The following is a 27035-nucleotide window of genomic DNA, read 5'->3' on the forward strand; positions in this document are numbered from 1 at the left end:
CAAGCTGCGTGTTGCTGCCTTACAGTTGTCGTTAATCTTTGTTTTTAAAATTATTACCATGATAAGGCAGCTCATAAAGCCGTCCCAGTTTGTTGGCAAGCTAATGAATCTCATTTGACTAACAAATGGCAACTGAGAAAGCATATGCTCAGTGACCTACTTTATGTCTGCAGTAACACTGTTGGGCAGCCAGAAGTGGGAGCACCAAGGTTGAAGCTAACTCCCAGATCCAGCCACTTGGGACAGGTACACACATCAAGTCCCAAAACATGCTTCATTCCATGCTCGTGAGCCTGCCTTTCATGAACTGAAAGCCATAAATGCACCTTAAGTGTTCATAGCTGATCATCACTCAGGATTGCCAACCAAGGTTTTTAATAATAAATTTAAAACCTTTTTAGTAGACTGAGGTCATTGAAAAGGAGCACTATGTAATTCCCTCTCAAAGTAATACGTGTGTTTTCTATTTGGTATTTATCAGCCTTTCTTGATACTGACTTGTTTCTGTAAGACTGATCAGAAGCATCAGGAAGGAAGATCAACTCCACACCTGAGAGCAAGTTCAAGCACCTGAAAATACTGTTGTTCACAAGCAGACATGCCCTATTTTGAGCAGCAAAAACAATCCCTACAACCATCCATACATGCTGCTAAGAATAAAGCTGGTGTGCTTGTGTGCATTAAAAATGTACTGTGAACAGATAACTACCATCTGAATATTTCATTTAGATCTTAATCGAAGAATAGTTGAGACTTTTGATTAAGAAGTGAATTCAGAATTGGCTAAAAGAGGAAATAAAGTACAGAGCTCTTTATTAAGTCTCTGTATTTATACGCTTAAGATCATAAACTTTCAATCAAGTTTGAGACCAAAAAACTTGAAGTCATTTAATTGTAGCGATGTTTGAATCTCTTTGCGTTGTTTTGATATATCAGCTTTCCCAAAAATGACTACTTTGCACAACGAAACTCAATATTTTAAAGCATTAATAATATTCAGTGCAGAACAAGAGAATACATACACTTTATTTAAGACTTCATTTTCACCTATGCTCTCTAAGAGAAACAGGTTCATTAAAACAAAAAAAAAATAAGAACAGAAAATAATGGATCTGTAAGCTTATAACGATATTTCAATTCTCTGGCCTCCTTACCCAGATGTCACAAAATCATAGAACGACCAAGCTTGGGAAAGATCTCCAAGATCATCTAATCCAACCATCCATCTACCACCATTTTTTCCCCACTAAACCATGTTAGCTCTTCATAATGATGCTATCCAGATACACACGGTTTTACTAGCTCATACAGAAGCATCAATACAAACATTATTTGGCCTAATGGCTTTGACACAGTCTATTCACCAGATACTATTTCAGTAAAAAGGTTAAAAGAGACACTAAATGAAGCTATCAGAGAACATACAGAAAAACCAATGAATGATTTCACTGTAGTTAGTTTTGTACTAACATATTCGATGGTAGGTAACGGTCACAGAATCACCAGGGTTGGAAAAAGACCTCTAAGATCACCTAGTCCAACCATCTACCTACCACTAATAGTGCCCACTAAACCATGTCCCCAAGTATCATGTCCACATGGTTCTTGAACACTTCCAGGGAAGAGGACCCCACCACTTCCCTGGGCAGACTATTACAGTGCCCAATCACCCCTTTGGAAGTTTTTTCTAACATCCAACCTGAACCTCCCTGACGCAACTTGAGGCCATTCCCTCTTGTCCCATTGCTAGTTACCTAGAAGAAGTAGAATCCCACGTCAGAATCCCACCACAACATTCCTTCAGGTAGTTTATGCAAACACAAATGGGCGTTAAGGTCAACGTATTAGAAGTTTTCATGAATTTTTAGTCTTTCTAAAACCTTGCTCTTGATGTAATGCATTTTGCTATCCAGCCTTTTATTAAAGAGTTCAAGAAGAATCTTTAGAAACCTGTATAAAGCTTCCATTAAAAATAAAATTTACAGTGCTATCATTCAGAAGATTCAAGAGATTAAAAATGAGTGCATTATGAAATCAGGTCAATACATTCAGGAAGTTAGCAGTTGAACCAAGTACAAAGGTGCCCTCGAGTGGCCAATTTAAATGCACACAATATACAGGGAAATAATCTAAATCAAGAGTTCTAATCCATACTCATTTGACAGGTTTTAAGTTCAGCTGCTGGATGCTTTTCACTGTCTTTATTACAGTCCATCTCCAATCCACACTGACAAAATTAAATTAGTATTTATTTAAAGCAGTATCAATTACAAGTAATAAATGCACATACACACAACCAATTGCTTATCATTTTTAAAGGACTACTCTTGAAATAATGAAAGCAGCATATGAATGCTGATGCTCTATTAACAGCACTTATATCTGAATCTCTGCAGAAGTTCATTAACCTAACTGGTTAGGCTTTTTAGTTAGTAAAACATTACTGATATTCAGTGCTCCGACTGCTGGACAAACACTACAGAAAAAAGATACAGTGACCCACGTTTAACAAAATACTGCACTAGCTGGCTTTTCCTAGTACTACTGTACAGTCAGTATATTGAATGCGCACATCCCTCCTCTATTCTTTTTAGAGTGCTCATATCTCATTCCAGGAATACAGTAAAGGTTGTGCAAAACCTAGCTATAGTTCTGTATATGTGCAGGAGCACAGACATTCATGAAATCTTCATTAAGTAGAGAGGCAATTAATGTTTTGGGAGATTTTTTTCAACAGCATTTGATTTTGATGCTATATATAAATACATTTTCCAACTCTAAGAGAATCCAAGCTTATTGTTGCCTACTCTTTCAAGGCTTATTTAGCTTCTCTTTTAGATGACCATGTCTTGGGATGTTACAGAGAGTCACCACGGCTTAATTAAAGGCTGGCACTAGATAAACAAAAGGGATGCTTTTAATCTCTTACTCAAGTGCTCTCCATTTCCCTGTCCAATCTAACAGATGTTTTATGTCTGCATTTGTTCCAGGGAAAATTCTCTTTAATTAAGCTTCCCAACACTTCAGAACAACACCTTTCTTCTTCGAAGCGGCAACACCTGCTCCACTGCATACCAAGATGATGTACATTTTCATGATTGACACTGAACTGGCAATTGTCACTACGGATTTCAGCTTTGGCAGGATTTTTGTCTACACTGTAATTACTTGTTCTTGGTTCTTGGTTCCTCATGGAAGTGGGGAAAATAAGACCCTGCTTCTAATATCAAATAACCCACTCAAGCACTGCTGGGCGAAGTCCAAGTTCAAGGCAAGCCAGTAGTGGTATACCCAGGTATCAAATCTGTGGCCAAGTCTGTTTAACTGCTTCACTGATGACTTGCACATGGGACAGTTCATCACATCAAGTCTGAAGCATGAGATGGACATAGGCTGGCCGGAGCAAGTCCAACAAAAGAATTCTAGGTTGATTAAGGGATCAAAGCATCTTTCAGACACAGAGAGGCTTAGTGAGTTGAGACTGGAGGAGAGAAAGCTAATGCAGAAGAAGGAAAGGAATAGGGGAAAAAAAATCTTATCAATGTGTATAAATACGTGGTACCAAGGAACTAGGAAGACTGAAGCAAACAGTTGCCTGTGGTATTCAGATATTTGGTAAAGACCAAAGAGATACTGATCAAATTGAATCAAAGGAAATTACACTGCAACAAACTTTTTAAAGGTAAGGGCTGTTGAATATTGGAACAAGTTGCCATGAGGCGTTGTGGAGTCTCCATCCCTGGAGATTCTCAAAACCCAAGCGAACGCAGCTCTAAGTAGACTCTTCTAGTTGACCTGCTTTGGGCAGGTTGGATGATCTCCAGGGGTTCCTCCTAGTTTCAGCTATTCTGTGATTCTTAATTTAACTGTTTGTTTTTTAAGCCACCAGTAATATCTCTCCAAGCCAATGACTGAATGTTTCTCAATGCCAGCTACTGTACAGCTACTTTTCACCCATCCTACCATAATACCCCAATTTTTCCATCTTAAATTGCCCATGTTGCATATTTTATACAATACACTTGCTGCACTAATCTCCTTTAAGATAACTTTCTGGAAAATGTGTCATCACAATCTTTAAATTCACATCACATTTTATCCAGTTGCCTGTCTAATTTCAACCCTCTTAAATTATACATAGTGTTTTAAAGCACGGAAGAATGTAGATCCATTATTCTTTTCATTCCATGAACTTAAGAGTTTCACAGAGCTTCTGCTGCATACATAATTCACATCTTTTCTTAAATATAGAAATTTTGTTTATTATTCTCTGAATACCATCAGTACATGATAATATATGCACAATACACGTAGTGGAATACTTTGTGCCAGTTCATTATTTCTGAGGCTGAAAGTACCTAGAATGAGCTTGAGTTGATTCACTATCCACTGTGAGTAAGGCAGTTTCCATATGCATTCTGAGAAGTTGTATGGTTTCTTTCTTACATACTTATCTTTATTAAAAACTGTAGAGATCGCTTGCAAGAATACCTATATCATTTATTTTTACATACAACCAGCAGCAACCTCACTGCTTCTTTTCCATATTACATGTACGTCACAAGGGTCTTTGCACTAGATACAAAAATTAACAAGTTCAAACAAGTTTTTTTAATATAAAAATAAGGGTACTATTTTCTTTTTTCTTTCTTTATTATTAAGTTAGACAACATAGTGGCTTCAAACTTGACTTCCTAAACCTTTGTGAAATAATTTCTCTTGGCCATTGCATCTAAGAACACAGCCTTATTAACGTCCTCTACCTTATAAGTCGTATACATTTGATTACCAGTATTTGGAACTCAATACAGAGATAATCAGTCAAAATTAATACTTCTTTCAGAAAAAGCTTTAAACAACATTTTATAGATGCAGAACACTATTTGCCTTCTTTCCAGAGTGAACAAACGGTGAAGTCAAACCAAGCCACCCTTTAAGCAGTTCACCTTTCTGTGCATAGTCATAGCATTGAATTATTCTATTTTAACCAAAAATCAGGCAAGCAACTCATGCCCCAGAACAAAAATCCAATCAATGTACTTTCATTAGCTCGCTTCAGACCCTTACTAAGCCAAAAGCTTTGACCTTCCATAATGCCTTCCCTCAACAAGAAGCAAATTCCACCCACTGTTGCCACCTCAGACATCATTCCAGATACTGGTGACAAGCACATTAAAGGCAAGACAGAAGTTAGATAGAAATATTAAGAAGAGAAGCAGCTTTAGTATCAGGTAAATTGTTCTGTTGAGAAAGATGATACTCACATTCCAACAGAACTAGACACTGCCTTAACATTAGTTAAGCAGATTATGCTTACTTGTTTCTTAGAACACAAATATGGAGGAGAAGCAAGGCAGCCTAACACTTCAAGTTTAACAACTACAGTTACTAATATTCTAAGACTAATCTCCAAACTTCTTCCAGCCTAGAACGCAATCTCTGAAAGCAATCTCCTAATTTTTAGTTCTGGACTCAAATACTTTGTCTTCAGATTAGTTAGAGAATCAAGGGAAATAAACATGGCCAAAATGTGCACTTGTCAGATAAGTGCTTTATCTCAATAGTCACAAAAGTAAGTTAATGTTTTAAGTGTGCTCTCTTTCTCTGGGTAAGACAGCCTGCCCTCTACCATTTGTTGTAATACCCTAAATAGATTCTAGAGAACATACTCATCCTGTTTTCAAACTAAGCTGTACATCATCTCTTTTCAGTATCATACAAGTGTTTTGAAAGAATCGAAAGTTGTGATAGTTCAACTAAAAAGACCATTAGCTTTAATTAAATTAGGATTTTTTTTCAGCACAAGTTCTATTAATGAACTGCATACATTACATTTTCAAGTCATTAAACATCTCTTATATCAGGTGGTAGTGGTAGAAAGTGTATGGTAAACATGGTTTCTGAAATGCAGGTATCAAAAAACAGAAAGAGAACCTGACTTGAAAGTCAAGAATAGCTTGATCTGCCATAGCTTCAACAATGAAAATATCACTAGAAGAAATAAAGTTAAAAAAATAATAAGAATCCCCTTGCACAACAAGCACACAGGCTGTGATAACTACAGTCTTCAGCAGGAATTCTCATCAACTTTCGTCTGGCTCTGCATCACTGCACGCATCTATGGCTTTCTTGAAAGTAGTTGGAAGAAGTACGACAAAGTAAGAGAATAAGTTACCCAGAAACATACCAATATATCCCAGACCAAAAAAAAAAAGAAAAAAAATTAAATAAACAAAAGAATTGTTGCAATTGTGCTAACGTCTGGTGGGAGGAATAGAGGAGAAAAGCCCAAGTAGAAAAAAAACCTAAAACTTGAGGTGTTAAAGCAGTCAGCTACCTTGCCTGTACAGTATTTTTCCATCTGGGAGTCCCCTCTGCATACCCAGCTTTAACACTATGCAAACCTTTCCTATTGTAACAGACAGCCTCTCTATAAACAGTAAGGCAGCTTAGTCTCCTAAAAATAACGATAGCTCTGCATCTTTTTATCTCAGAATATACCTTGTGTCTCTTTTGCTCTACTTACATTTACTACAACAATCCTGATAAGTCCTTCAAGTCATTTATTTAAGCATACAAGTTCAGATTCTTGGGGAAAGGTGTCTGTGTAGCTGCAAGCAGTGCTGGTTGGAAAGTGCTCCAGGAGAGAAATAATGAACAAAAGAGTTTAATGGAAATCCAAAGCAAACAACAGATTTACTAAGCAAACAGTCTTGACAACTCAGATTGTAAGAGGAAGAACTGCTCTGCATGCTTTAGCCTTCAGTTCTTACAGTTGTGTACAAAAGCAACGAATAAATGCAAGACGATCTGCCTATGCTCAAAAGTGAAACTCAGGAGTAAGTCTGAAATGGAATGATATTCCTGAACAATTTCATATTAGCACCCATGTGAAGAAAAGTTTTAACATACACAATTACCTGGTATCTCTGACATGTGGTGTCTGTAGTTGATTACAGAAGTGATGGAAGCCCTCAGCTGCAAGTCAAACACCGCAGCATACTGCACAGCAAGATGTTTGTGCTACCGCACCTTAGATGCATCATGATCACAAAGACTCTTGATTCTTTCATTTCATGATTTTTGTTTTAACAGATTCTATGCTGTATGTTACATTTTTCACAGCTTACATATTGCTAAAAAAGATAAGAAGAGGGCTTGGCAGAAAATAAATTTTAGGAGGACAATATTATGCTGGGAGTATTTCAAATCAGTTGACTTGTTGTTGCTCTCAAGGTGATTATTCAGTAAGAAAAAATGCCTGCTATTAACAATACTAAATCACATGCAGTATTCACAGCACAAAGATAACGTATACTCCCAAGTAACAGACAGCTTCACGTTTTTACTTGTAGTATTTCTCTTTTCAAATTCAAGCATGGATAAAAAAGCATAATAAACACTAAGTCCTGCATGTTTCAAAATTACATCGTATCAAAGCTGGACAGGAAGGTAGCTGGCCAGACTGAGAAACTTGGCTTAAGCAGTTGGTTGGCAGAAGTTTTGACAAACAGAGGTCTCACCACAGCATGACTGCAAACTCCCTTCTGAGAAAGGAGCGTTTGTCTTTTATACCAGTGTGACTCTTATTCATGTTGGAAGAGAATTATGATAGGCGCTAGCCTGAGAAATACTACTTTTAATTGCCACAGGCTACACTGCTTAAGTGGAATGTGCTTTGATAATAAGGACGCATTTTCCTAAATACAATAAATACCAGACAGCTGTCTTCAAAGTTATAATGATAATATCAGAATCCTACAAATGTATGTAAGCATTTACAGATTACTACAACTGTATAATATTTTCAGAAGTTACAACCTTCCATTCTTTAGTCTGGCTGAAAGGTAATTGCTTCTGTGAGTAAAATACATGTCTGCATTAAAGGGCTTTTTTGAGGATTACACTTCCCCTGAACTACACCTTAACTTAAAAAAAAAAAAAAAAAAAAAGATGCTCCTGCTTATCAAGCTGTATATAAATTGGGCTGTTTGGCACATACAGAATTTACAGCCTCATTCCACGCTTGTTTAGGTCATACCTTGCATTGGACCAGATTCTGAAAAACTGATACACCAGAAAAGAAACAGCTCACAGCTGTGCAAACTCAGCAGCGTGTTCCAATAGTCATATTCAATACATCTGTCTGAAGATACTTTGCCTGGGTACAAAAAGTATCTGCTTCATTGCCTATGCTAATTTATTCATTCTTCTTTTATTCTGATCAGTGCAAAGAAAACTTCAAGAAGTCAAAAACTGCAACTTTACCAGCAGTTAAATTAAAAAAATAATCCATGAAAAAGATATCAGTAATCTAAAAATAAGTTATTTCTACAAATGCAATATTAGATATTTTTCCTAAATCCTTTTCTCCTTATACTACAGTATTATGAAGCAGCAAACACAAACATTCAAAAATTATTTTGAGTTATTAGAATGTTCCAAGTTTAAATATCAAAAAATGAAAGGCACTCAAGAAACTCATCCACATTAACTTATTCCTTATATTATTAGATTCATGTTAACTGTATTTTTCTTGAGATTTTTTTCCTGGCTTTTCTTCCCCCCCCCATTTATTCAAATTGCATTGCTTATTCTGAACTAGAGTTCCTGCTTTTTTGTTTCACCTGAAGTACACATGAAAGTAAACTTAAGAAAAGGAACAAGCTTAGCATGATCACCTTCATAAGTTCCTTACTTCCCTAATCTGATCCAGAGCCTCACTTTGACAACCAGGGCCAACCATTCATGCCGCACTCCAGAAGATTTTTCTCAAGGAAAAAGCCTAAGAGTGTAGTTTAGAATTAGCCCTAATGGATATTAGACTGTGTCCCAGAGCTAAGCAAAACCAAACCCACACTATCACCCCCAGAAACCACACATTCCACTGTTCAAAAGAATGTCAGGCTCCAAATTCTGAAGCCTACAATGTGTCCAAGCAAGAAAACAAGCAACTGCGTACTGGTAACCCAAATTCAAAGAGCTAAGTAAATTATACCACTCACTTAGGTCTGAGTGTTGATACAGAATCAGCATTTCACATATTCCCTGTACAGAAAAATGAAACCCATGCATCTTAATTGTGACTTTAAAATATATTTTGAAGTCAGAAATTAGAATAATTTATAACGCTGAGTCTATTTGATTTCTGCTGAAATGCATTATTCTGTTTAAAATGTAACTAGCCAATAAAATGTAGAGCCATAGCTTTAACCTGCACTGCTTTTCAGTTTTCTTGACAAAAAGTCACTTTTCATACATGCTTACTTTGAGCCTGCATGTTTGAAAGCCCTACTGGGCTGGCCACTGGATAACTTTGTTATCACAGTAAGGTGCCCTTCAGCATTACAGCAGTTTTGTCAGAAAAGACACCTCATCTAATTAGAATTTTGATACAAAAGTCCCGAGCATCACAGAATCAGGAACTGAACCCTGACATACACGATCCTGACACCAACAGGCAGAATACATTAACACAGACACTGCACTGTGAGACAAACCTGAAAAGCTTATGATCTTGTCAAAATTAATCTAAGAAAAACAGCATATGGTCTTGAACCAATTTTCTTAAAATGTATAATTTCTGTGCAACTTTAAGCTATTATCACAAGCACCTTGAGCAGCAGGACCAGATCTGGGAACATCACCCTTGAAGTTTTCACTACCACTTCCGCAAAATTACTGGATTAAGGAAAGCAACCCCGATGCCCAGCAAGCCTGGTTTTGCACTCCTGTTTTACCTGCTCATACAAATGACAGGCTTTTTTTTTTTTAATATATATATATAAAAAAAATATATGTATATATACATGTGTATATATACACACACCCACACCCACCACAGAATCACAGTGGTTGGAAGGGACCTCTAGAGATTATTAAGTCCAATACCCTTGCCACTGTAGCTTCCCTTCAGGAAGGGAAGGTTGCACAGGAAGGTGTCCAGACAGGTCTTGAATATCTCCAGAGAACAAGACTCCACAGCCTCCCTGGGCAGCCTGTTCCAGCGCTCCATCACCCTCACAGTGAAGGGTTTTTTCCACCACATTCAGGTGGAACTTCCTATGTTCCAGTTTGTGCCCACTGACCCCTGTTCTGTCACTTTGCTTCTTCACTACCTAATGCATCCAGGAGAAGAAAAGAAGCATACTGGACATGCCAGAAGAACACCCATCTTTACCTTTTCTTCCTCCTTCCTGTCAGTCCAAGGCTCACTCAAAAGATAATCACAGAACACCAGACTCAGAAATACGAGCGCACAAGAGCTGGGCTGGGCTCACAGCCAAGGAGAGTCACTGGGAACAAGTATCAGGTTGGGAGGCAGGCACCACACTTGTGTGAATTTGCAGGGCTCATCTATTGCTGAAGTGTTTCATAATCAGATTTTGTTCCTGTATCAGACAAATTATGCAATTTGCTAAAGTCAATGAAAGAAAAGCCCAGGCAGGATGAAATAAAATGCTATTTCCTACTCAGCAGTAACATTCATCTCTCCAGCCTTTCTGGATTCTATTCTTAATGCTATGACAAACAAACAATTTATGTTAGTCTGCAGTACCACAAGCAAAACCTGATTACTCGTTCAAATATGCTAAAGCTGAAGTAGATTGGTATACTAGACAGCTAAGGTTGCTGTTTAAGACATTACAAGTCTTCTAAACAAGTATTATTTTAAAATGATTCTTCCCATTCTCTACTTCAGTATCAAAAGCAAACAGGCAGTAGAAAGCGCAGTTCAAGAGGTCAAATACAAACCGTAGTTTAAGTGAAGTAACCTTTCCTCTACTTTAATGGAGCTTAAATGAAATTGACTTCTCTAGTTGGTAGGCTATTCTAAGCCTTCTTAAATAAAAATATCATTCCAAGATCCACTTTCTCAGATGAAAAAGGCAGCATAAATACCCAGTCTCTACTTCCATCTTGATACATATTCTCTAGAAAAAGTCACTATTTACAGTCAGGTTGACTAAGAAGTTATGTGTTAGGCCATACTTAAATAATGCAGACATACACGAGTTTAAGCATATAAATACCTATATAAAAATTAAGAAGTATGAACTAGATTCTACACCCCATAAACAGCTGTATCAAGAAAACCAGTAAGACTCTGAACTTCATTAAAGATCATCTTGAGCGAGATCACACAGCATGTGTGGGACAACCAGGGGATCAGACCCTGCCAGCGTGGATGGGTTCATGAAAGGCAGGTCCTGCTTGACCAACCTGATCTCTTTTTATGATTGAGCGATCCACCTGACGGCAGAAGGAAGGGCTGCTGATGTAGTCTACCTAAACTTCAGCAAAGCCTTTGGCACTGTATCCTACAGTACTCTCCTGAGGAAGCTGGCAGCTGGAACAGGCTGCCCAGGGAGGTAGTTGAGTCGTTGTCCCTGGAGGTGTTCTAGAAACATTTAGATGTTGTACTAAGGGACACAGTTTAGCAGGCAAATACTGGTGGTAGGTGGACAGTTGAACTAGATTATCTTGGACGTCTTTTCCAACCTTGGTGATTCCATGAAAGGCTTATACTCTCAAAACTACTTTACAAGAAAGTCATTCATCAGCTTACTGCAGCAAATGCACAGCTATCTGATTAAACAGCCAGCATGCCTTTATTGCCCATGTTTGCACCTCACTAGAAGCAAGGTTTCAGCATTTAGCAGAGCAACAAGACCCTCAGAATAGGGACCCTGAACACCTTAAGATCTCTCATCAAGGTACTACAAAGAATGAGGAAAGAAAGTCAAGAGGAACAGTAATCCTATTTTATTCCTGTAACACAGAAAGAGATGCACAGAAAGAACTCCCAAGTATACTGTTAAAGAACTATCCATCACTAAAAGAGCAGAACACCACAATATAGAAGTTCCGAAGAAAGCTATTTCTTGGGCCATAATGGTTTGCTGTTACAAATGTAACAGACAACGTACGTTGTACTTGAAGGATGTAGGAATAGAATTTCAACGGATAAAAGAAAGCATTTATCACTGCATCAGTAAGTTTTCTACCACAAAAGACATTTTAACGTGTGTAATGTTTTCTATATTTCTTTCATGTAACTTTCAAGTAAGAGAAGTGACAGAATTCTCAGCGAGACTGTTTACTTACATTGAAGGCATTAGCTGCATTTTTATCGTAATACTTCTTCTTTTCATACTTATCCCTAATGAAAAATTCCACAGCTCTGGAAATAGCTAGTTTAAGGAAAACGTGTTCAGAAAACAGCACCAGTAACCTAAAAAGCTGACAGGTTATTCAAATAAAAGAATTGCAGCAGATTCTGTTCATTCATTTAATCATTTTAAAACAATAAAACAGAAACCACTCTACAGAAAACAGTTACTACTTCATCAGCCAAAAAGTGCTTCCTTTTACTGCAGAAAATTCATCAGTTTAATCACATAATGAAATGATATCAGGATATAGTAGAAGTAGCCAAGTACTCCACAGCCATGATATTTGCAGTTAGTGTTTATAAGCTGCAGCACTGAAAAAACTTGCAACAAAGGTATTCAGATACAGCAAATAATTAAAGCACAGTTCACTAACGTCACTTGGAAAAAATACTCGCTCTTCAGAAGAAACATGTATTCCCATTTTTCAATTCGTGCAAAGGACTTGTACAAACATCCCTGTGGAAGGGAAAGAAAACTAAAGCAATATTGATAAAAAGATACCGAACCAAAGGTGAAAACAGCAGCAAGCATAGTAACACTGAAACCAGGCCATACAACTCATCAGCTCGAACACAGAAAGAGCACTAGCTATTTTCTTAAACTATTATCTCAGCCCAATAAAGCAGCTCATCCAAAGCAGAGAATTTTAACTTCACTAAAGCTGACTCTCTAGTACCTGAAGAATACATTTTAACTAATCTGTTCAGCAGTATGATTATCCAATTTAGAAATCAAAATTTAAACTATGGAAGCTGAGGTTCATTGCATCTTTAATCTCCAGATCATTTTTTCCCCTCAGTCAAGGGAAAAATACCTTAGCTCCATGCACTACCTCTTAAGATTGGCAGTGAGCTCACTACACTCAGTTCCTTCTTTCTGCACATCAAATTTTATCTTCAACAATAACACTTAAGTTTCAAATGGTATACAAGCACCACCTGAACATCTGCCTCATAAAAAGCTGCAATAACAAAATATTCTTTTTGTTCTGCTTAGAAAAAAGCAAAATTTGTTCTGACAGGTTCTTGGCGATACCAAGTAAAGCATTCACAGGTAGGCCAACAGTTATACACAGACAGAAGAACAGAACTCACCCAGCTGGTGAAGGGGCTCTCTAGCAATACAGCACTCCTTCTCAGAAAGCAACCTAGGACCAGAAGATGCTCTCCCTTTAGTAGATGGCTGTTACAGGGGCCCAGGGTGGGTCACCCCCCCCTCCCATGTTGTCATGCAGGGAGCACAGGTGCAAGCAATGTGCCTGTGCTCCTCGGGCCAGCCACACCCCTTCACCAGGTGCTCAGTCACCAGTTCAAGCCCTGACCTAACAGTTCCCCTGCACTTTCATACCTCTTTTCAAATATATTTACATTCTAAAAAGTATCTCATGCACTTTGAAATATCAGTATTAAGATAGCTATATATGCATGGTTCTTTACCCATATTGAAGGACTGACATTTTGCCCCAAATCAAGGTAAAAATCAAATTGCAGATGAATGGAAGCCATATAGTATGCAATACCCATAACTTTTCATATTTAATTAAGAATAAACAATTACCTCAGAAATTTTATTTTCAATTTGCCTTACAAAGTACTGCAATAGATAAATTGTGTTAGGATGAGAGAGAAAAAATATTTTGTTCCATGCGTTTTTTTTTCCTGCATGCTTTTGAGCAGTTACTGGCTATCTCTACTAAATCACAATTAATTTAGAAGTAGACAGAAAATATTCAAAACTTGATCGTTACACAATACCTGTGATTAATTATTTCTTCAAAGGAAAAGTCTTAGCTATTTGCCAAAATTAATGTTTTCAGATGGAACATTTACTCTGTCAAGCATTCCAAGTTTGGTTGATTTGTTTTTGTTTTTTCATAAATGTTGTCTTATTTTGATCAGTTTCCCAGAATGAACACATATTTTGGGCAGTTATGAAGTCTGAATTTAAAAAGTATTAACACAATCAGAAGTCTTCAAATTTCACAAGGTTTATTTATTCAGGATGCTATTACACTGGGGTATTCAGTTGTGTATTTTGAAAGATACATCTTTATTCACGGTAACGCACATCAACATACATGAATTTTTGAACCGTGACAAAGTTTCCTTAGGTCAGTAACCTCCTGAGCTCTTGTTAGCAGAATTTAAAACAGATGCTAAATCTGATTTCAGAGGCAAGAAAAATGACGAGACCAGAAAAAAAAGATTTAATCTGCTCTTGGAACAAAAACACTTTCAAACGGGAGGAAACTAGTGCCCACATATAAAACATCAAGATGATCCTCAAAGCTAGCTTCTAAGCCAGAGGTCTCCTGCCAGGCACAAGAGAAGATGAAAAAATGCCCAGAAAGGTCAGCCTTGTGATCAAGAAGTAGAAGTGACTGGAGGACTTTTATCAGAGATTTCCCTCCTCTAAGTTTCTCGAAGTCTCCATTCAACTCCCTAGAAAGCAGAAGTATGAGTACATTCTTGCACTACAGGAAGCTAAGTTAAACACTAACATGGAATAATATATACAAACTCCATCAACATATGGCAGTGGGTTTTCATAGTTCACCCAAAAGACGATTCAGAATATTACAAATTTCACAAGCAGAATACTTGTAGGACAATGATAATTTCGTACTGATACAAAAGATAAAAATAAAGACATCTGTACCACAACAGCTTGTCAACAATGTCAAGCAGCTATGCAGCTGCCAAAATTGAAGGGAAGAGACTTAAACCAGAGAATGTCAGCATCCTCATTCCCAGAACTGCATTTTTAATAAAGAGGACATGTTAAACTGAATCTATTTAATTTTACAAGTCATCACTTATAAACTGACAAAAGACTAAACAATTATCTCCAGTGTCAACAAAAAGTTTAAATAAGCCTGAAAAGGCAAAAGTGATGATTATTTCAGTTGCCTGAGATTTACTGTGCAAGAGAACTACTTTTGGCTTTACTTGCAACAAAAGTTTCAAGTATAGCATTATTAGTTCTCCTGCAATAACACCAGTAAGTTCAAGGTAGCTGCAGTGCAAAATGTACATCTTCAAGGTCAACTTTTAAGTAAGTTTTAGTCTAAGCATTTCAGTCTTATGACTGAAATTACAGCTGGAAAACTACTGTGCTATGTAATTCCAGGTTTGTTCGTTTTAATTATGCCTAGGCACATTTAACTCAAAAGCTACTGGAATATCAGAAACACATCCGTTTTGCTCAAGTGCACATTGTAATTAAGCCCCTAACCATTAAAAAAAAAAAACTTGATACATAGCATATCAAGCACAGTATCTAATAAACAGAAGAATCAAAATTGCTTTTATATATAGACAGAGAAAATTCAGATCCAGTTAAAACTAAGTCAGTTTATCAGCCTCCATAGTCTGTATGAGACTTAAGAGAGCCAGGAAAAGATTCTGCTCACTTTACAGTATGGTTTAAGATCTCATTATAATTAAGAGTTCCAGAAAGATCAGGTGAAGCAAATCCTGCCTCTGGAGTACCATCACTAAATGAAAAGCTAATGCAAATCTAAATTAATATTATTATAAGTTTTACAATGGATTCTGTACATTCAAGAAAGATCATTTTTGAAGAAATTTATTTATTTCATAGAATCACAGAATGGCCTGAGTTGAAAAGGACCATAATGATCATCTAGATTCAACCCCCCTGCTGAGTGCAGGGTCGCCAACCACTAGACCAGGCTGCCCAGAGCCACGTCCAGCCTGGCCTTGAATGCCTCCAGGGATGGGGCATCCACAACCTCCCTGGGCAACCTGTTCCAGTGCGTCACCACCCTCTGAGTGAAAAACTTCCTCCTAATATCTAACCTAAATCTCCCCTGTCTCAGTTTAAAACCATTCCCCCTTATCCTATCGCTATCCACCCTTGTGAACAATCATTCCCCCTCCTGTTAATACGCTCCCTTCAAGTATCGGAAGGCCACAATGAGGTCTCCCCGGAGCCTTCTTTTCTCCAAACTAAACAAGCCCAGTTCCCTCAACCTTTCTTCATAGGAGAGGTGCTCCAGCCCTCTGATCATCTTGGTGGCCCTCCTCTGAACTCATTCCAAGAGCTCCGTCTCTTTCTTGTGCTGGGGGCCCCAGGCCTGGACACAGTACTCCAGATGGGGCCTCACAAGAGCTGAGTAGAGGGGGACAATCACCTCCCTCTCCCTGCTGGCCACTCCTCTTTTATTGCAGCCCAGAACATAGTTGGCCTTCCGGGCTGCAAGCTCATGTCCAGTTTGTGGCAGATAACTTTCACTCCAACCCTCCTCTTCCAGATACCTGGTGATAAGCACACACCAGCACAAGTGGCAGCTGACAGAGATATCTGGTTTATTCAGAAATTCCCGTGCTAATCATTTGTGCTTATACAGTTCACAGAGTGCATACTTCAACTTCAGAAAACAGTATTCTTAATCTAGAGAAATGTGTACTTCACTTGTGTAAGTTCCAATGACTTATTTTACATTACCATTCAGCTTATTATATCTTGTTCAAATTCTTCTAACTTTAGCTGGCAGTTATTCAAGACAATGACAGAACTGAGAGCTCTCTGGTATCACTCCAACTTCCTACATCTATGGAATTTATGCAGTCACTTCTTTTGACAGTAAAAATAAATGAGGCTTGCCAAATCTCATTGCAAAGTAGATTTGCTATAACTGAAGCAATTCAAACCTTTTCTGAACTGTTCCCAACTTCTACTGCCTTTTCTTACATGTCAATATCAATGAAATAATGAGTTGCCAAATGGAGAATTTTCTTGAAATAGTAATAACATCTAAATTGCATTTACAATAATTTCAACATGAAAGCTAAAGCAAAAAGGATACTGATCTGTTTGAGGTCTTCGAAAGTTCTCTGGTAGATTTGCTTCATAGAGTAGTCTTGCTTTAGTATTTCCCATTTCTTGCATGCACTAAGGAAAAGTTGTAGAAAACAGTTAGTTCATGGCCACTGATACTTCCAAGTATTATACAGTCAGAATGCTAAAGGTGCGATTAAATGAAGCTGTAGGTTTTAAAGAACTTCAATGTCACAAAATTATTGCACTTAACAAGCTTCAGCTTCTCAAATTCATTCAGCATACCAAAGATTCTTATGAACAGGACTATTTCTGATCCCACACTTGACAGGAGCTCAAATTATGTACCAAAATTATTCAAAAAAAAGGTTTAAATAATACATTAGGTATTGGCGAATAGGTTATAGCTGACTAAAATCTCTTCAGTCCCATGGAATGAAAACCTGAAAAATCTCTTGCACTATCTGTAAAGGACATACTCTGCTTACAGACAATCAGAAGATCTAAAGAGTACATGCAGTACTTTATTAACATGGAATCACATTGAAAGTTTCAAAGGAAAGGAACGTAGAATACTCTTAAATACACCTCCTCAAAACCACAGGTATCTTTTTTGATCACATAATTTTCCTGTCGGCGCAGGGGTATTAAGTTATCTTGTTGAACAGTTAAAGTTGCCCTAAAACATTTGAAAATCACAGAGTATCTCCTGTCCCTCTGCTTTGCTTGTAAAACACAATAAACTCAATCCTTTCAAAAGTATTCCTAGAATTCCTTCCAATTTGAAAACACATCAGCACTTTACCTGTATTTGCTCTGGTGTCCACTGGTCCAAGTTGACAGATTTGACCCTTGATATATGGACTCCAAGATTTCTATGTATTCCAGCACATCTGATGCAAATAAAAACACCAGTGTTCCACGAAGCCCATCGTGGACCTAAGGGAAATGCGGAAATACCTTAGTTAATTTCAAAATTCCAGATACTGTGAAGATTTTCTTTGGCATTATTCTATTCTAAGCAACAGGATATCTGAATAAAAGCTGACAGCTCTTTCTCCAAGACATCGAATTACTGCTAATATGGTCAGCCACTTTATTTATGACTTTCTACTTGAAACTGTTATCGTATAACATTTCAGCTAGCTGGGAAACACACCCCAAAGAAACTTTTAAAAGCTGGCTTATGAGTAGCAGTAAGATTTTGCTTACGCTTTGAATAACGCCTTATGGCTATGCATCAAATGCAAACGTTGGCAAAAATCAGTAGAAGATAACCCTTTTTCTCCAATTCAAAGCCTCCTAAGAAAAGCATCTGTAACTAGCTTGAAATTAAATGCAGAGTAATCTTACATTAAAGCAACAAATCCTTTAATACCCATATATTCACGGACTCCTGAACTCTAGCATACAAGCTCTTAGGGAACAGTTATACAGGCATTTCCAAAGACAAATGATCAAAATACCCAAGATGTATTCCAGCATCCAGATGACTTACAAACTTTACCATTGTTTCTCAGCTGTGTTAGCATGATGAGACAGACTGACATAAAGTATGCTGGCCTAGAATCCCAAAGACACCTGTAAGAGAATCAAGCCTAGCTCCACTTGGGTTATGTGACTGCAGTAATTTCAAGTCAAATGCTCTTTAATATTCTCTTTAATGTTTTTATGAATGACCTGATTCAAGACTCAAATGCATATTAAGTAAATTTAGAGATGATACTAAGTTAGGAGGAGCTGTGGACTCCCTTGAGGGAGGAGATACCTTGCAGAGAGATCTTGACAAAACAGAGGGCTGGGCAATCACCACTGCATGAAGTCTGAACAATAGCAAGTGCTGCATTACACACCTGGGACAGAGCAACCCTGGATGTACGTACAGACTGGGGGACAAGAGGCTGGAGAGCAGTCCTACAGGAAGGGATCAAGGGGTTCTGGCTGACAAGTTCAACATGAGTCAGAACTGTGCCCTGGCAGCCAAAAGGTCCAACTGGACCCTGGGGTGCATCAGGCCCAGCACTGTCAGGTGGATGAGGGGATGTCTTCTCTCTGTAGAGCCTCTGCTCCGTGCTGTGCGGCCTCAACTCAAGCACTGTGTGGAGGTTTGGGCACCACAGTACGAGAACGGCATAAAACTATCAGAGTGTCCAATGGAGGACTACAAAGATTGTGAGGGGTCTGGAGGGAAAGATGTACGAGAAGCAGCTGAGGTCTCTTGGTTTGCTCAGCCCAGCGCAGAGGAGCTGAGGGGAGGCCTCATGGCAACTGCAGCTCCTCATAGGGAGCGGAGGGCAGCGCTGAGCTCTGATCTCCAGATCACTACCGAAACTTCAGCACTTCGCATTACAATAATTAACATAGTATGTAAATACTTTCCTTGGACCTAGAAAATCATGCCTCCTTCTCCTGATCATCTGCTTAGGAGTGGAGGGAGTCAACCCACAACAGACAGCTTAACTGCTCGCTCACTCTTCTCTTCTGTGAGACAGAAAGAAGGTAGAGGGAAAGCGAGAAAACTTACAGATAATGACAGTTTAGCAGGTGAAACCAAAGCTGTGCACACAAGCAAAGCAAGAGGAAGGATGTACTCATGATTTCCTATCAGCAGGCAGATGGTTAGCCACCTCCTAGAAAGCAGGGCTTCAGCATGCATAACAGCTGCTTTGGAAAGCAACACCATGAACACCAATGTCCGTGCTTTCTCCTCTTATCCTTGAACTTTTATTGCTCAACACAACACTGTATGGTATGGAATAGTCAGCATCAGCAGTTGCATCTCCTCTCAGTTTTCTGTCCACTCACCCCAAGCCTACTCAGTTGAGGGGGAAGACGGGAAAAGTCTTGGCAACATACAAGCACTGTTCAGCATTAGCAAAAACAAGGAAGAAAGAAATCCTTTCAGTTAGCCTCCATTGTTGGGAATTGCTGCACAAAATCCCAAAACAGATTCACACAATCCCATCTTTCCTAACAAAGGCCTTCCTCTTACTAACTACATTTTAGGTAGACACTTTGCTTTTAATTTGTCTTGTTCATGATCTCAGCAAGTCAGACTACCTTATGTCCATTGCTTGACCTTTAAGACCAGAAGTACTAAGTTGACAGGCAGTTTTAGAAGTAATTGCTACCATCATAAAGTTATATTTCTGGGGTCAAGAGAGCTAACAATTACTCACTGAAACTAACGTTTGACAAACCACACTTCTATGGAGAAACTAAGGCTTGTTAGGAAAGAACTAGCAGTCAAGCTATTTGCAATATACATCTTAGAACAGCTCAAAAGCCAGCAACCTCTTGATCTGTCATTTCCCCCGCCCCACCAAGGATTACATACATAGCTACAGCACAGGAAGACCCCACCATCAATGCATAGTGCTCTAGTTTTAGTGCTCCAGAATGGAGTTTTGACAGCTACCTACCTCAACATATTAATCAAGTTTCAGCTCAAGTTGAGTACTAGAAAAAGCTTACTCTAAATACTTCCTTAGCCACTCCATTATAGATAACAGAACCTTGCTTATGCAGGTGCTTAACATAGTCATGAGGGTTTAAAAACAAATACAGCAAGGTCTTTTGCACCCAGCAGCTTGTCCAGTATGGAGAAAAACTGGAAGGCTCACTCCCAGGTTATAAGGAAGAAAGCCAGTTCTCAGTGTGTTGCTACAGTGACATGAGACCTTTATCTGTAGTATCTATTTATCATATATATTTTTTTTATCTCTAGCGTATCGTATCTTTGTCCTTCAGGGTGTTTACACTGCCACTATAATTTTATTTATTTTTAAACACAACAGGAATTATACAACTACACATCCCATCAGTCTATGAGCTAGGCATTGTTCTTTAGGCAAACTGTCTAGTTCCCTATTCCTCAGACTTCTTCAGCTATCATACCCCATATGCATAAGTTCTACTTTGATAAGACATGATCAGAATGGGGGCTCTACGTGACTGAAGTCTGTTATAATAAATTAGGATGGAGACTGCTAACGTAAAATTTTGTTAGCAAACAGTAAAGTCATAACACACAATAGTTATTTTCTCCTGGAAAGGAACAGTTTTGCTTATTCTCAGAAGCTCAAAGTTCATTATTTATGAAATAACTTAGTGAAATAAAACTTTTTTAAGCAACAGAGTAGCAAACTCAGTAGTGTAATAGCACTGACTAACCTGATGTCAAAAAAAAGTGTTTACATTTAATCTCTGAATTTATTTCAGACTAATGACAAATGTGCCATATTAAACATTTCAAATAAAAATTAATACAAGTCAATTATGGCCATTGTAAGCAGTAGGTAGAAGAAGTTACAAAATTCTTCCGCATGGGCATCAAAACACTGGCTGAATATGCAGTATGACAGCCTGTGAACAAACAGAATTCCTCAGGTCAAAAACAAAGCAGCAGCAACTGATGTTCCTGAGTACGTACTTATGCCAGTTAGCTTTGCTCAACACTGAGCAAAACATTTGTGCCAGAAATATTCAACAGTAAGTTGTAATGATTCAAAAAAAAAGAAAATTAACAGTTCATAATTGTGTATGAAATCAGGATCCTCGCTACTGCACAAAGAAAATATTCTGCACTTAACAGAAGTATTCCTTATTTTCTTTGCTTTGGTTCCTTAAAAACACATCCAGTTTTCCCTAGTGAAATTTAGAAAAGTAACCTACTTCTATCTGCTGTCCGTACTTTGATACTGGAATAAGAAAACGGGCTTCAGAAATGAGGCATGGACATTAAGAATCCTGATGACCATCATTTTATGCCATTCAAAACACCTTACTTGCCAGTAGTAAAGCCACCTTGCCTGCCAAGAACTGCCATACAGCGCAACTCCAGTTGGCCAACATTAGTGTGAAATGTCTGATGTAAGTTTTAATACAACATTTTATTCTTTTGAAAGTCACTTGAATACAAGATTCTTACTAGAGCAACTGAGCCAGACTCCAGCAGCTTGCTGCACTGCTTTCAGTGTTGCCATTCCTGACACAAAACCCACTTCAAGTAACTTCTTCAGTTATCTAAGACACGGCTAATTTAACTGCTTAAAATTGCTTTCAGTCTCTTTCATCGTTGGCTAAAGATAACATTAGGGAAAGAGCTACAGGACTTGCACTGTCCTGAAAATAACTGATAAGACTACATTTGTTCCAGCAATCCAAGCAGTCTTTGAAACACTGAGTACACCCAAGAAAACACTTAAGTTGTTTTCCAAAGACAGACTGCTGCTTCAAAGATGAAAATCTTGTTTGTTTCATCTGCTTTTCCTGTTCTACATTGTCTACTGATTAGACTGAAGTTTAATTTTCAGCTCTTAGTAGATCATTAGGTAAGGCCAACTGCAACATGTGCTATTTTCAAAAAAGAAACAAAAAACTTACCAAGACAAGACTTGAATGTATTAAGTTATCCCTGTGAACATTTGGCAATCTTCACTAGGGTATTAACAATTTAAATAGCCATTAAAATAACCAATACCAAATAAAAGCACATCAGGTTTATTGTGCATACGTAGTCATACTTGCAGCTGTAGTTCAGTTATGTTAAAGCAGAAAGATGACTAAATTTAAACAGCAAAAAAGCAAACTTTTTGTGAAACATAAAAAAAACATCCATTTGAGAGGCTTATATGTTCATGTAATTAATCTAGATTCTTGAACGTTCTGCTAAATGGAGAAATGTAAGTGGGGTTTCCCAGTGTACTTGGTCTGGCTGGGACAGTTTGCTTTCTTCCCAGCAGCCCTGCAGCTGTGTCAGTATCACACTATACACCATCATACAGTAAAAGCCCACGGAGAAGAGGAGGAACCCATGGTTACACCACCTTGTGTCCTGTAACAGCCCCACCTGTGACACAGTTCAAGTATTTAAGGAACCATCTAGACTTTAGAATGAAAGACACGGCCACAACACTCGGCATTTTCTGCCATATCTTAAGTGTTCAGAATTGCTAGATAACTTGCACATTTAAGAAACACGCTGAAGAGAGGGTTGTTTTTTTCCCACTTACAGTAAAATTCCTTGTCACTACCGTTATTGAGCAGAACATTCTCCCTACTTGCAAAAATATCTCTAGCAACTGAAAATATGAGAACATTTCAAAAATCAGACTTCAGTTGTTCTAAGCCTAAGCGTAAAGACCTTGAAAATCCACGACAAATTTTAAACACAAGTCTTCACATAAGTTGGTTTAAATCCAATTTTTAAACTGCTGAAAAAGTTATCCATCTTCACACAACATTCTTGTATTACAAAATACATTTCAGACAGTGAATTTTATGAACAATACGCATCATTTTTAGATATTCCACTGAACTACATGCTCTTCTCTAAACAGATTTCAGAAATGTTTGCACTTTTCCCTTTCCATGGTATCACTTTTGATGACAGAGTTCTCCTCCATATTATTTAAACTGGACTAGTTCCTTGCACGTGTTTAATGTGCCCCTTATATCTTCCTATTCCCACAGCTCATTTTGGGCAAAATGCTCTTCTCCATTATATTAGAAAGTTGATCAAGGAGGCAGCAATAAAAATTGCCAGTATTGCTGATGCACCCTGTTAATGTAACAAATGAAAGTACAACTCACCCATACAAGTTTCTGTGGGTAGAGCTAATCCAGCTCTTCAGGCAACCATAACAACAGCAGTGACGATGCTGAGCCTGGTTTCGTGCATCACGTAAGACAAAACAAGCCAAAAAACATTTGTTCCAGGAAGTCCAATGTTTAAGTTTTGTTCCAAACTGCTGGAATTACATTTTGCATTTGTGGATGCATATGCTTTAATCATATGCGAAATGAGGCTTACAAGATACTTTTTAAAAGGCCAAGGAAAAAGAACTTTTGTTAGCATAAGAAAGAACTTGGAAGTCTTGTATACTAACAATGTATGAATTTTAGCAGTTTAATAGAGTATGGAACCATACGTTATGTCTCCTTTTCATTAGTCTGTATAAGAGTCCTTTAACAGTCAAATTCTTCCCAAGCTGCCCTAGTAAACCAAGAAAGGTCCCATACTACCACGCAAGGCTAGGGCAGGTGTACCAGCACCTCCCACACAAACATATTCAAAAAAAAAAAAAAAAGAAAATGGAACACGCTAAAATGAGAAGGGAAAGGAAACAAAAGCAGTGGGACATGACAGAACTGGGAGATGTCCACCAAAGACCAAGTAAAAGAATACTGTGGATACAACTTCAAGGTAAGAGAATGATGGTGACTGTGCCCTTCCTACAGCAGTTCCGAGCTTCCTCCCCTTCAGCACTCCACCACTACCTGCTCAGCTTACTGGAGCAGCAGGTTAACACAGAAACATTTATTTGGCTGTAGCAGAGGCGCTGCCCACACTTACTGAACATCTCAACACACAAAGAGCAAAGAGGTGAGAACTGCAGTAAAACAAGCAAGGACATAGCCTTACAGTTTCATATTCACCACCAAAGGGAAGGGTGGCTGTTTTACACTTCAACAAGCTACTCTAAACCCTTTGGATTATGTGCATATAAATAGGTAGCAAGGAAACTAATAAGTTTTCCTCATTTAAAACTTAATGGCGAAAGCTTGTCAAGGCTTTCACTTTAAATAAGGTTTGTATTACACTCAAATTTGCTTTTGCTCTACATGCTTGCAGATACCGAGTAGCGAGTCTACAAGGAAGGATGCCAAATATTACACATAACAGCACACTAACTGCTTTGCATTCTCAAAATAATCTGAAGCAAATTTATTTTGGGCCAACATCACCTATGCCTTCTGCCAGACACAATTTTGTGATTTATCCTTTCACTCTGCTCTGAGCAGGAAACCCAGTGAAGTTACTTTCATTCCCTTCTCTTCTGCCAAACAGGAGGAACGCTGGCTGACACTTTATTTGTCGAATAACTGGCTCCATCTTGTGGAAAAGCTAATTAACTGCAAGAAGATTTACAAGTCTCTTAATGGTTGCTAGCCAGTTCCTACAAAAGTCATCTTTTTGCCAAGGATATACCAAAATCTCAGAGGCTGTATCAGCATATGTACATACAGGACATTCTCTGCATTACTTCTCCATGTCATTCAGACAGCACAAGCACCCTCGTACTAGAGACTTTAATGATGTTAGCAATAAATGTTTTCCAGAACAGCCCTCATCTCTCCAAGCTGAGTTTCAGATAAGAGCACGACCAGAAGGCAAGCATTCTTACATACCAGATACAGAGAAGGAAAGGAAAACAAGTAAGCAGCTGTATTTAGTAGAGTTCAAGAAGCATTTAGACAGTACTCTCAGAAACACAGTTTGATTTTTGGATGGTCCTGTGCAGAACCAGGATTAGGATGTGACGATCCCTGCAGGTCCCTTCCAACTTGGGACAGTCTATGATCTCACAAAAAAGAATGGCTATCACGAGGTCCACCTCCAGTGGACACACAGGGAAGAACAAAAGCACAAGGCAGAACCAAAGTGACTCCTCTGAACACCTCCTGTCAAAACAACACTAGAGACAGAGATTAGGTCAAGGTGAGACTAAGATGCTCAAAAGCTATACAGTCATTCATGTATTTTCAGTACAATCCTGCTGTTTCAAAGATCTCTCACCAGCTTCATTGCAAGCAGCTCAGCTCTCCTGAAAGGAACAGAATCCTATTCATCATCTCCTACCATTTATAATTCAGACTGTCACACATGCACAAAAACAAGTAAAAACACCCCAGAACAACAAACAAACAAACAAAGCCCTTAACTGCAATGTTAATAAGGTCTACTGAATCAGTTAAGTCTTCAAAACAGGAGGAAGAAGCCAGAAAGAAAAATGTCAGATTTAATGGATTAAAAACCAGACCTTCTTAGAAAGAATATACGAGATCTTCCAGATTTTTAAAGATTTTTCAGCAAAGAAACTGTGCAAGAACTGCACTACAAGAATCTTTACTCTTAAATAAAATGTTCTTCAAAGACATTGAGTCTTTGGTCCTTAGAAAGTACTGATATGAGACTATTTACCTACCATTTGCTCCACTCATTTAGTTTCTGATTTTCACCTGAAGCACATTTTTGTGTCACATTATTTCTCCACATAAAGCTCAATTTTCTCCTATTCAGTAGAGGAGGCATTCATTCTTTACCTCCATGCTTTATCCAAGTACAGCCTTTTTGTGCTTTTGCAGATGTGAAAGTCTATGTACGCAACAAAATGCTCTTTTACATAAAAAGGCAACAAATGTCTGTAGCTCAACCACGTTTGTTTCTGCACATTTACAGAACCACGGAATTGTTTGGGTTGGAAGGAACCTTAAAGATCACCCAGTTTAAAGTAGTTAGCAAAAATCTCTTGCTCTCCTCTCAAGTGGAAGTCTTTTCAAAATAAGATTGTCAGTGGTTTTGTCGCACAGTCAAGGCCAGAATTTAAGATGAAACTTAAAATTTGCTACATCAAGAAAAGCCTGGGGAAGAGTTCAAAAGAGCAGCTTTTGGTAGTTATAAATAAAATTGAGCTCAACAACACGAAGTTGTGCTGAAGGTCAGCAATAAAAGCAATTATAGACTGCTCCAGAGCTCAGCTTGGTAATGGCTGAGAATTGTGCAGTTGAGGATTTACTGCAAGAACACTGGAAAAACAAGATTTGGATGCATAGCATGGCTATTTTTAGCCAAAATCTGGTAAGTGGTGTAGAGTCTCAAGGACAGAATTCCCACAAGTTTGCCTCTTCTGTCTGAACAACCAATTTTCATGAAAGCCATCAACAAAGCCATTAAGCCCAGCCCTACTCCTAACTGCAAAAGAAGCCACGCAGAAGTACTCTCTCCACACACAGCCCATCCTTGCACTTGAAATCCCAATCAGCCAGCTCCATTTAGTCCTTCAGCTCACTAACAATAGCTTCAATTGTAGCAATAATTATTTAAAGTGTTTTAAACAAAGACAGTACCCTATTTCTACAATTGTGTGAAGCCTTAACTAGAATTGAAGCTCCTTCAGTTCTGTTTAAGCCACAAAATTAAGTATACATGGTTGATTTACTTGATAACCACATACAGCTTCAACAACAGCAGAAAATTCACATCAAAACTAT

At 38.2% G+C, this 27035-nt stretch overlaps 1 protein-coding gene across 2 annotated transcripts in view; it reads right to left on the reverse strand.

Moving 5' to 3' along the window:
- Positions 1–27035, reverse strand: part of SMAP1 (small ArfGAP 1) — a 97648-nt gene that overhangs the window by 52485 nt on the left and 18128 nt on the right. For both annotated transcript variants that reach the window (XR_002436458.1, XM_021390152.1), the window contains exons 2-4: positions 17785–17918; positions 17008–17093; positions 12109–12184 (exon numbers count right to left, since the gene is read on the reverse strand). Coding sequence is in view for 1 of the 2 variants with exons in the window: in XM_021390152.1 (XP_021245827.1) it covers positions 12109–12184; positions 17008–17093; positions 17785–17918 (296 nt within the window). In the remaining variant the exon portion in view is untranslated. The remainder of the gene's footprint in view (positions 1–12108; positions 12185–17007; positions 17094–17784; positions 17919–27035) is intronic.

The sequence above is a fragment of the Numida meleagris genome, chromosome 3 (assembly GCF_002078875.1).
Source record: "Numida meleagris isolate 19003 breed g44 Domestic line chromosome 3, NumMel1.0, whole genome shotgun sequence".
NCBI lineage: Eukaryota > Metazoa > Chordata > Aves > Galliformes > Numididae > Numida > Numida meleagris.